Source organism: Leucoraja erinacea, chromosome 6 (genome assembly GCF_028641065.1).
Source record: "Leucoraja erinacea ecotype New England chromosome 6, Leri_hhj_1, whole genome shotgun sequence".
In the NCBI taxonomy this organism is placed as follows: Eukaryota; Metazoa; Chordata; class Chondrichthyes; order Rajiformes; family Rajidae; genus Leucoraja; species Leucoraja erinaceus.
In genome coordinates, this window is record NC_073382.1 from 31,737,839 (window position 1) to 31,749,531 (window position 11,693).

The 11,693-nt window shown below is 40.8% G+C and overlaps 1 protein-coding gene across 1 annotated transcript; it reads right to left on the bottom strand.

Annotated features, from left to right (window-relative positions):
- Nucleotides 1-225: 225 nt before the first annotated feature.
- On the bottom strand, nt 226-6,627 carry LOC129697989 (SLIT and NTRK-like protein 1). Its single transcript, XM_055636795.1, has 2 exons — nt 3,304-6,627; nt 226-2,570 (listed from the first exon to the last, which is right to left on the bottom strand). Exons 1-2 carry the CDS (start codon nt 3,998-4,000, stop codon nt 1,174-1,176), a joined length of 2,094 nt encoding a protein of 697 aa, XP_055492770.1. The 5' UTR covers nt 4,001-6,627; the 3' UTR covers nt 226-1,173.
- Nucleotides 6,628-11,693: the final 5,066 nt, after the last annotated feature.

An 11,693-nucleotide genomic window follows, 5' to 3' on the forward strand; every position in this document is an offset into this window, starting at 1 on the left:
CGATGAGGACTAAATAACTAAATGAGTCTTCAGATTAAACCAGTCATTTTAATGTTGAAAAAATTTGCCATTATAAAACTAAAATAATCTTATTAAATGTCCTCTAAGTGCCACCTCCATAGCATTTTCCATTTTATTATGTGACAAAATGATGACTTGAATAAAATAGTTTACATTGTATCACTGAAGCAGCCTGAGCAATAGAATGACATTAATTGGTCATGCTTAAGTGTACTTCATTTATTTATTCCCAAGTTTAAAAAAATGAATATTCCATTGGCCATTTGAATTTCATTACCACGGTACAAAACATAATAACTGCACTAAAATTTTGATGAGAATAGGCATTAGCAAATATAAAATAACACCAAAAACATGGAAAAATTCATAATATAACTTAAATAATTATTAACCATGCATGAACAAATATGGCCCAAAACAAGATGAACTTGCAGCTTACACCTTATCTAAGCAATAATAGCACAAACTGCACAATTATAATCACAGCAAAAATAAACAGGGGAAGGTCACTGTGATCAATACTGGATACGTGACTTCATAGAATATAATTAGTACTCATGAATGGAGCATAGTAATAGCTATTTATTCCAGCTATGTAGTGTATCCCCGTGGTGTTGAGTTCATGCATGACATGCATCACTTGTTTCTACTTAGACAGTTCTGTACAATACATTCATGCGTTCGTGCAACTTCACAACTGTAAAAGCTAACTGCTGTTATCTACTGCTCCCTCCCCCCATTTTGTGTATTCTTTTTACAATTCTCCCATATCTCCAAATGACAACAAATGTTCTTTATATTTTTTATATAACTGATTAATTGTTATATACATTCGGAATATCAACATGAAATGCGCACAGGATAGCAACAACATTATTCCAGTGCTTACTTCCGAAATACACCTGTGTTTCACAGCAGGAGAAAAAAAGGTTAGTTCTAAAAGGTATATGTACTTTTGTAATATGTCTGCTATTTATTGTTCATTAGAAAGCTGAGTTCAACATTCTGTTGCAGATTTTTTTTTTTAGCAGAAGCCTATGGTAACATTATTTACATCTGGAGCCTTTACCCTTCAACGCATGAACCTCATTTCCAGATAAACGTGCTGCTTTAAATCACACTCTATATTTTCAATATTTTATTTCATGAAGCCTAGTCTGAAAGGGTGTGTGCAACACAATCATAAACTCTATGAGGTCCTTCTGCATGGTAAGGCCCATTGTGCCAATAAGAATCACAGACTGTTTGCAGGGAGTTTATTTCTGAAGCAGAGGAGTTGGTATCCCTTTTTCTCGATCTCTTACGGTTTCTCAAGATAAACACAAGCATGCCAACCACTGTAAAGGCAGATGTAACAAAGACAAGTAAAAGGCCAGGTACCAGCACTGAAATAGAAACTCTGCTGGTCTCCAAGTATGGATTCACATGAGTCCCTGTCTCTGTTGATATGGTAATGTTACTGGATGAGGAAAACGTTAGATGGATTTTTGCATATAACTCTGGGCACATCAGCTCATTGCTTATCGACTTAAAATCTCTGTCCCAAAATTCTTCAGGAGATGCACATTTTAATTCACTTACAACGACATCAGTGCCCATCCTCTCCACCCATAGCTTGAAAGCTACGATATTACAGGAACAATCCCATGGATTTCCATGAAGGTCAATTTGCACAACAGAAGTTAATTGATCCAAAACTCCAGTAACTGGGAGATACATAAAATAATTGGTGTGCAGACTTAGCTTGGAGAGAGAGACGGAAGAAAATACGTCTACAGGCAAAGATTTCAATAAATTGTTATGCAAGAACAATTCTCTCAGGTTTGACATCCAATTAAATGTGCCTGGTAGGATCAACTGAATTAAGTTGAACTCCAAGTTTAGATACTCTGTATTTTGAAGCCCTGCAAACATATCAGGGAGCAGAATTTCCAAGTTATTATTATCCAGATACAGCCAACGCAAATTGGTGAGATTACAAAAGGTGTTGTTTTCTATTAACTTAATGGCATTATTTCCCAAATCCAACAAAGTCAAACCGCTGTAGTCCAAGAAATGAGTCTTCCTTATGATTCCTATATTGTTCTGTCTGAGAAAGAGTTCCTGTGCTTTTAATGGTTTTGGGTGGAGATCAGCTACACTCTCAAGTTTGCTGCCCCTGCAGTTAACCTCAAAACCTGATTCAACATTGGTGATAGAACAACTACAAGCTGTTGGGCATCCAGTTAATACATGGGGATTGCTACTGCCATTAGGTACAACTGCATTGGCTGAAGGTCTTGTCCTCAGTTGCCAGTTTCCGCGTGGCTTTGATACTCCTTTGTGCACTGATGCTGAAGTCGGTGGCCGTGGATGCTGAGCAGCAGGAGTCGGAGGCAGCCCTGACGGCGGCTGAGCAGGAGGAGCAACAAGACTTATATCATTTTCATTCTGCGAGGGGCATAGATCGAACTCGGATGTCTCATTCAAGTCGTTTCCTTGCAATCGCATGGGTGCCTCGCAAACTACTCTTCCAATCAAAGCCGAATGTGAGATGTGCTCAAGCCATTCTTGAAGGGAAAAACAATGTAAATTGGAGATGTTCCTCATAGTTTGCTACATTAACCAATGCTAGTCACCATCACACTGTTAACGTATACATTACAAAACATGTATTAAAATGACTTTGTTACGTATTAACATAAAACAGTTCTGGCTACAATTTGGATTACTTTATCATGTTAAACTAGATGATGAAATAGAAGCATTCATAATATGTAAATATCATTATCCAAGTTCTTAATTTTACCAATATTTGATGTTAGGCCTGGGAAGCAACAATTTTGAAACAAAAGCATTATCAGAAGATGTCAAATGGCAGCAAAATGGGCACATAACAAAAATGAATGTTGTATGCGGCTAGTGAGCATCTCTGCAACGGGGTACGTTTTCAAAGCACACAGCTGTAACCTACATGTTATGAGCTAGATTTATCCACCCATTCACCTCTTTCCTGCTTTTCATCCCATTATGAGCAAAATCTGCGTGGGTCAGTTCAAACACTTTTGTGATGTGAACTCGTTTACTTCACACTTGGCACAAACTGTCAGAACTTAATGTACCCCCTCTAGCTACCTTCAATGAACACAGACAGGCCGCTGCTGTTTTATTGTAACAGCTTTGTGTTCAGTCGCCCCTTTACCCAACCCCGCCATCTAGGGACCATAATAAGTAATCCTCATCAGCATTATTAAAAACAAAACTCCCCATGTTTTAATCCCAAAACTGGCCTTATCACCTCACCTTTAAGGGGCAGAAGATTGCACGTACAGTCCCAGGGGTTGTCCTCCAGCAGAATTTCAGCGACACCGGGAATGAGTTCCAAAATCCCTTCGTAGGGCAGGATCTTTAGCCTGTTTCCTCGGAGATCCAGGTGTGTGATGGGCACATTTTGGAACAGGTCAGCCGGGAGCGAGGTAATGAGGTTGTCATTTAAAATCAGGACCTCCAACGCGTTGAGGTCCCGGAAAGCCCCGGGGTCGATGTCCCGGAGCAGGTTGAAGTCCGCCTGGAGGTACTCCATGTCATCCAGCCCCAGGAAGGTGTGCCTCCTGAAACCTTTAATCTTGTTGTTATTGATGTGAAGCCTCTTCACCAACTGCAGCCCCAAGAAAGCTCCCGGGATGATGTCGTGCAGGCCGTTGTTCTCCAGGTGCAAAGTGACCGCGTTGTAAAAGTTGGCGAACTCGTTGGGGAAGAGCTTGGACAGCGAATTGCCATGCAAGAAGAGTTGATAGAAGCGGGAGGTGGGCGCGCTGCAATGTTGCAGGTCGGTAATGCCTCTTTTCTCGCAGTCGATGTGCAGCACACCTTCCACCTCAATGCATGAGCACATCTTCTCGCAAAGGTCCGTAGTCGTATTGCCCCAGGCAAACCCCAGAATGATTTGCACCAACACAAACCACGGCACCATTTTCAAACAGTGGCATCTGCCCCCCATCTCATGTCATGAATTGCTTCAGTTGAATTGTTTATAAAACATGCATAAAATAAAATTTAAAAATCAGTTTCGGCTTGGTTTTGTTTTAAAATTACGTATAAATATAAAGCAAAGAGGATCCGAGCTCGGAAAGTATCACAATCGTTTGTCAATCGGGATAGCGGGGTGAGTGGATACGTACCACCAACAGGAAGGCAAGACACAACCCCGGTATTTGTCTAAAGAGAGAGGCATTAGAAAAACCAAACAATAAGCAAGTGCATAATCAGGCTTTGCTAATCCATCGCGGTTACTCGCGGTTCCCCGGCTTTCGATGTCACTGTCTCCCGCCGGCGATAACTATATAATCCGGGCTCATTCAGTCGCGTTTGGATTCAGATGCCACCCGACTGGAGAGCGCAAAGTGCTGGAGGGAGAGAAATTCTGCAATATCTGCATATTCCGCCACCTCTTTGCCGCCTTTTTCTCTCTCTCGGTCGGGGATGCGACTGTGATCGTTTTTCAGTTTGGTGTCCACTGGAAGAGCTAACACTCTGCTGAGTCGTGGTGGCACAAAAAAAAACGTCTGATCAGGCGATCGGTGGATAAAAAAAAAAAATCAATTCACACCAGCAGCCAAATGTTGGCGTAAAAGCTGTCGATTCCGTTTAGCTTAACCCGATTTACTTGCAAGAGTTATCTCCCCACCTCCCTCCTTCCGACCTCTCTGTTGGCAAATTAGATTTCGACGTATTCTTTAACTTGGATTCAATTAGAGAAGCAACGAGCCACCATTATATTACCAAAGGGTAACTATATCGCTCGCTATTCCTGTTTATTGCGGTGAATTCCTCGGATATTGTACCTCGCAGCTCGGTGCAGTACCTCTCGCAGACACTTCAGCAGAGGTCTGGATCAGAAGCGTGGATGTTAACAGGAAGCCTGTTACCATAGATCTTGGCACGTATGAGGCTGTATGGCTATGTTATGTGCGTATGTACATCGGGTTGGATGCATACACGCAGTTATCTGTGCCTTACGTACAACACCCAGGCGTATGTCAATCCATATTTAAACTGGACGCCCCCACCCCACGTTATTTTTTTGGAAAAGGATGACGCTTTTTGAGCAACTTTCCTGTTTAACTGGGAGAGCCGGGTGGCAGTTCTACCAACTTTGCTCTGCTGGTTGTCTTGCAGATGCTTGCATCGTGATTAGAAATAAATGCTAATTGGCAAATGCGATCTCTCGAGGAAATAAAATAAAAGGCGACGGGAAACAGCACCGTTCGCGTGAAGTGCACAGTGAACAAAAGCTCCAATTGTTCCTAATCCACTCCGAGCAGGGCGATCTCGTTGCTAGTCTGCGGGACCCAGCTGTATGTTCATTTGATTTTTGTTTTGTTTTTCGGGGTGGGGGGATGGGTCGTTGCATAATATTGCAAAGGTTTCCCCTTTAACCGTGCTTTCTTTTATAACCAGAATTAGACATTGTAAGGGGAAATCAAATGTATTTGGAGAAGGCAAAAACAGCTGCCGCAGTTTACTGAGCCAGATCAGTAAAAAGATTCCGAAAATGGCAGCAAAATATCACTGAAGCAACTATTGTAACGTTATTGCGTATACAGACTTCGGCTGCCTTTACATTCCGATACAATTCGCAATGTGATGCCTTAGACCGGGGGAAAAAAACCCCTCCTGCTTTGGATTTAAATGACAATCTGTTTATTGCTGTCATATTAAGTGTGAGGCTAAATCTAACCGAGATACGAACTGCTTTGATCTAAAGAATCTGCAGAAAATTTGCAATTAGGCTGATCACCGATTATTTTTTTACCCTGTTTGCGAACATACAATGGGATTCCGATTTCGGAACGGCGAGACAACTACCATGGAATGCAACCGTTACTTCATTAAACTGCATTTTGCAAGAGCATTTTAAATATACACGATTGATGATGTGCAGTTTTAAAAGGGTGTTATGTTTTTTTCTCTCTCTGGAAATGAATGCATGCAAATATTATTTATCCGAACTATGCGGAGTATAATATAATAAGCTAAACAAAACCGTGAAGCTCTTACGTCCTTAAACAACCTGTCAAAATAATACCAAATTACGAAACAAAATCATGTAATAATGCACACCCTAAAACCTCCGCTGAGTTTCTAATAAAGAAAAGTTTGATTGACACCAAATAATGAAAAGTTACAAAAAGAAAATTACAAAAGGCATTCATCCCACTGTTATTAGGTTAATTTACTTAAGGTTATTTAGCATGTGATCAATATATTGATATATCTAAGAAAATATTGCCTTGGTAGATTATAGCTTTGGTCCTACCTAATTTAGCATGAGACATTATGTACTTCCAAGCTTGCATTTAAGGCTCATTAAGAGGCGAGCAGCATTTTTCATAGATGTGGAGAATTTCTGATCTATAATGGGAACTGTAGGGGAGAGATTATTTTATAAAAGGCATAGAGATGCCACGAACAACCTACGCCATCCTGCTGCAGCATCTGCAAAGGCAACCTGAAGCAAATGAAGATTGATGACAAACAAGGAAAGTTAATAATGAGAGGGTAGAGGCTGATGCAGCACATGCAGTCTGCACAACAGCAATTCATACTGGAAGGAAGCTGTCACCGCTGCATTACTCAGCTCTTTATATTTTACGCATTTAACACAAAGTAAACAAAAAAAAGAATCAAGACTGCATATAAAGCATTCTGTTTCTATTGTACTTAAAACTAGTCTATTTTTAAATATAGCATTCATTATCAAAATGCAGTTTGCAGCAAATGTCATTATGCCTGATGTAAAAGGCTTATTGAATTGGCTCTTGAAACAGTCTACTTGAATTAACAATATCCATGGTTTATAACTAATTTCAGAGCTGATGATTTATTTCACCAATGCTACCTAATTTTGTGTTACACTTTATTTTACAACATCCTGCACCCTGATCAGTATTTGAAAGCTTGATTATAGTAACATTGCTTCTAGGGAAGGGAAGAGATTTGATCTTTTTTTTCGCCTTCCATCACAGTGATGAATGTGGAGGAGTCACTGTGGTGGATGTTTATGTTAAAATGTATTTCGTGTGTTCCATTCCTTTTTATTTGTATGACTGACTTGACAAATGAAATTCCTCGGAGCGAAGGAAATAGGCAATGTTTCGGGCCAAAACGTTGCCTATTTCCTTCGCTCCATAGATGCTGCCGCAGCCGCTGAGTTGCTCCAGCACTTTTGTCTACCTTCGATTTTCCAGCATTTGCAGTTCCTTCTTGAAAATGAAATTCCCCGTATGCTGCAAAACATACTTGGCTAATAAAGTATCATTGTGATTGTGATTGTGATTGGTAGCTTGAACAAAACGCTTAGTTGCAACAACCTTGAACCTGCAGTGTTGGATTTAACACCAGACACTTAGCATTCTGTTTGCTAGCTTCACTGGTGTTTGCACTTTGACAGATAGCTGAAGAGTATCGCATGACAGAAACAGGCAAAAACAATAGTGTGGAGCAAGAAGAACTCTTCTTGATTAGAACTGGGCATGAATGCTTCCCGCCTGAAAGGTAATTAGAGGAACTGGTAAACTCCAAGGACTCATTAACAATTTGCCCAATGGGAAGGGTACTCTGCCCACAAGGAGGATGAGTTGAGAATAATGGTTTGGTTTAGAATAACCTTCATAATGATGGGTTGATGTAAAGAGCTGCATCATCTATATTTATGAAAATAAAATTCAGTGTTTGGAATCTTGAATACCAGCAATGTCTACAGACAAATATCAATTATGTTACAGGTTGAATGTTTTAAGGACCAGTGGGAATGTTTTTTTGCAAATGTGCCTCTGGAATTCACCAGATCAAGACCAGAGATTGATGAATTTCCACTACAATTAAGATTAGTGTAAATTAGGTTTCTGCAATTTTTTGCATTTGGTCATGTTACTATTGCTGAATTGCATTTACTGAAAGTTTGCTTCCCCCGTGGAACTGGACACAGCCTCAGAATGAATGAATCTACTTGTTGTGCCATTCCCAAGTCCACAATGAGTTGAATAATAGAGCTTTGATTTTAAATGTTTTGCAGAATTTATTTAAACTTATTTTATTAATCATTATTTAATAACTGTCTAAATCAATACGATTTGTAAATAGTTCACCATATTTTTATTTTTAGTCATTTTTAATTGCTAAAAGCTATATTACCTGATGATTAAAACAAGGCAGTCAAATTAAAATCCTTGTATTTGTAAGTATATACATTTTGTGAAATTGTACCATTGTCACTTTTAAGTTGGTTACTTTAAAATTTATTAATGCAGTTTATGTATTGTTTAAAGACAGGACTGAATAGCTATGAAGCATTTTATGGAAGTATGGAATGTTTCACAATTGGTGATATAAAAGTGACTTTGAATATTGCTTTTTTCAATACTATGCACAATTTTAAGCAACATGAGTGCCTGCATCATTAATTATGCCCAAAGAACCAAAGAAGAAACCCTTAGCTAGAATATGCTCAACATCTGAGCTGGGGTAGACAACAAATGCTGGAGTAACTCAGCGGGACAGGCTGCATCTCTGGAGAGAAGGAATGGGTGACATTTCGGGTTGAGACCCTTCTTCCGACTGATGTCAGGGGAGTGGGTAAGACAGAGATAGAATGTAGTCGGCGACAGTAAGACTGGTGGGAGAACTGGGAAAGGGGAGGGGTGGAGAGTGAGGGAAAGCAAAGGGTTTTTGAAGTTAGAGAAATCAATGTTCATACCGCTGGGGTGTTACCCTCCCAAGTGAAATATGAGGTGCTGCTCCTCCAATTTATGCTGGGCCTCACTCTGACAATGGAGGAGGCTCAGGACAGAAAGGTCAGATTGGGAATGGGAGGGGGAGTTAAAGTGCTGAGCAACCGGGAGATCAGGTAGGTTAATGCAGATCGGAGCTGCGGTAGTGAATTGAACTGAATCAGCTCCCCCCCTTCCACCACCCCCATTTAAGAGATTGTCAGAAATCAAGAAGTAATGCATTTTTGTTGTTAATTGTATTCTGTTCATTACAGTTCTACATTCACAGCAGAAGACACACCTTTATAGATAGCTTTATGAAAAAATTGTTTCTTTTTGGTATATTGATCTTTATTTTAGAACACAGAAATGAATCAGAATAGAACATATTTTCCTCCACCTGTTATATCATAGAATTCCAATGGAACTATTCTATTTTATGCTACTTAAGTGACTTGGTGAGGAAAACAATCTATCCTCTTCAATTTGCTTACTCTACCCACCTCTATTCTTGCCATTGACAGTTTGCTGCATTCCGCACGTCACCACTGCTTTTGTGAAATATTGAAAACAAAATTGTCTGTTCACCATTTATGTTCTAAGTTCAAGGTTATTCTTCATATTGATTTTCAGGTTGTGTCAAGAAATTCATAGAGCTTAGCATCTGTGCTGATTGCAAGCTTCAACTATTTTCTATTGAGCTTTTTTAAAAATATTTTTTATTGGTGTCTCCTCATCTCAATATTAGCTCAGTTGACCTCTTCTGGTACTGCTCAGTTATCCTCCTTTGTGTCATTCCAAAGCCAGGATTCTCTCTCTGAAGAACATAATAAAATCAATCATAATAACATATGTACATAAGAAAATAAATAATAAGAAAATAAATAATAATAATAATAATAATAATAATAATAATAATAATAATAATAATTAATACATTTTATTTATGGGCGCCTTTCAAGAGTCTCAAGGACATCTTACAAACATTTAGCAGGTAGAGGAAAAGCATGTAAGGGGAATGAAATAAATAGTAGAGACATGACTAGTACACAAAGTAAATACAGAATTCAATACAAAACACAGTATGAGGCAATGAATGCACAGATGAAAAGGGACGACTCGTGGGGCTAAGGATAGGCAGAAGTGAAGAGATGGGTCTTGAGGCGGGACTGGAAGATGGTGAGGGACACGGAATTGCGGATCAGTTGGGGGAGGGAGTTCCAGAGCCTGGGAGCTGCCCTGGAGAAGGCTCTATCCCCAAAACTGCTGAGGTTGGACTTGTGGATGGAGAGGAGACCGACTGATGTGGATCTGAGGGACCGTGAGGGTTGGTAGGGGGAGAGGAGGTCAGTGAGATATGGGGGGGCCAGATGGTGGAGGGCTTTGTAGGTGAGGATCGGGATTTTGTAGGTGATCCGGTGGGAGATGGGAAGCCAGTGAAGTTGTTTGAGGACTGGAGTGATGTGATGCCAAGATTTGGTGTGGGTGATGAGTCGGGCGGCTGCGTTCTGGACCAGTTGTAGTCAGTTGATGTAGGTGGAGCTGATGCCAAGGAGAAGTGAGTTGCAATAGTCCAGTCGGGAGGAGATGAAGGCATGGATGAGTTTCAGCAGCGGGCGGTGTGAGAGAGGGTCTGAGTTTGGCGATGTTGCGGAGATGAAAGAAGGAGGTTTTATTGGTGGATGTGAGGCTCAAGGGAGAGGATGGAATCAAAGATCATGCCAAGGTTGCGGGCCTGGGGAGATGGGGAGACAGTGGTGCCGTCGATGGTGAGAGTGGGGTTATTGATTTTGTGAGTGTGGCTTTGGAGCCTATGAGGAGGAATTCTGTCTTATCGCTGCTGAATTTGAGGAAATTATGTTGCATCCAGGTTTTTATAGCTGACAAACAGGAGTTGATATGGGAGAGGGGGGGGTTGTGGGGGGATTTGGTGCCAAGGTAGATCTGGGTGTCATCAGCGTAACAGTGGAAGTCCAGATTGAAATAAATAGGTACAGCAGGCAGTGAAGAAAGTAAATGGCATGTTGGCCTTTGTAACAAGAGGAATCTAATATAGGGGCAAAGAGGCCCTTCTGCAGTTGAACAGAGCCTTAGTGAGACCACACCTGGAGTATTGTGTGCAATTTTGGTCCCCTAATTTGAGGAAGGACATTCTTGCTATTGAGGGAGTGCAGCATAGGTTTACAAGGTTAATTCCCGGGATGGCGGGACTGTCATATGCTGAGAGAATGGAGTAGCTGGGCTTGTACATTCTGGAGTTTAGAAGGATGAGAGGGTTCCTCATTGAAACATATAAGATTGTTAAGGGTTTGGACATGCAAAAGGCAGGAAACATATTCCCGATGTTGAGGGCGTCCAGAACCAGGGGCCACAGTTTAAGTATAAGGAGTAAGCCATTTAGAACGGAGATGAGGAAACACTTTTTCTCACAGAGGGTGGTGAGTCTGTGGAATTCTCTGCTTCAGAGGGCGGTGGAGGCGGGTTCTCCAGATGCTTTCAAGAGAGAGCTAGATAGGGCTTAAAAATAGCGGAGTCGGGATATGGGGAGAAGGCAGGAACGGGGTACTGATTGGGGATGATCAGCCATGATCACATTGAATGGTGGTGCTGGCTCGAAGGGCCGACTGGCCTACTCCTGCACCTATTGTCTATTGTCCATAAATCCAGGCAGCCCTTTAGGTCTATGGGTCTGCTCTCCAATTTTGGACCCCTATTCAATCTTCTACCACTGTACTGTGCATATGCTCTATAATCTTGCATCCAGTAAGACAAATAACAGGGACAGAAGTACAAAACAAACACACTACATTGAGGACAAAGAACACTGAACAAAAAACGATCTCAAATGCCATACAACGTTCCATTCAGTTCTTAAAGCTACACACATTCATATATATATAAACAATGTTTCCCATTACAAAT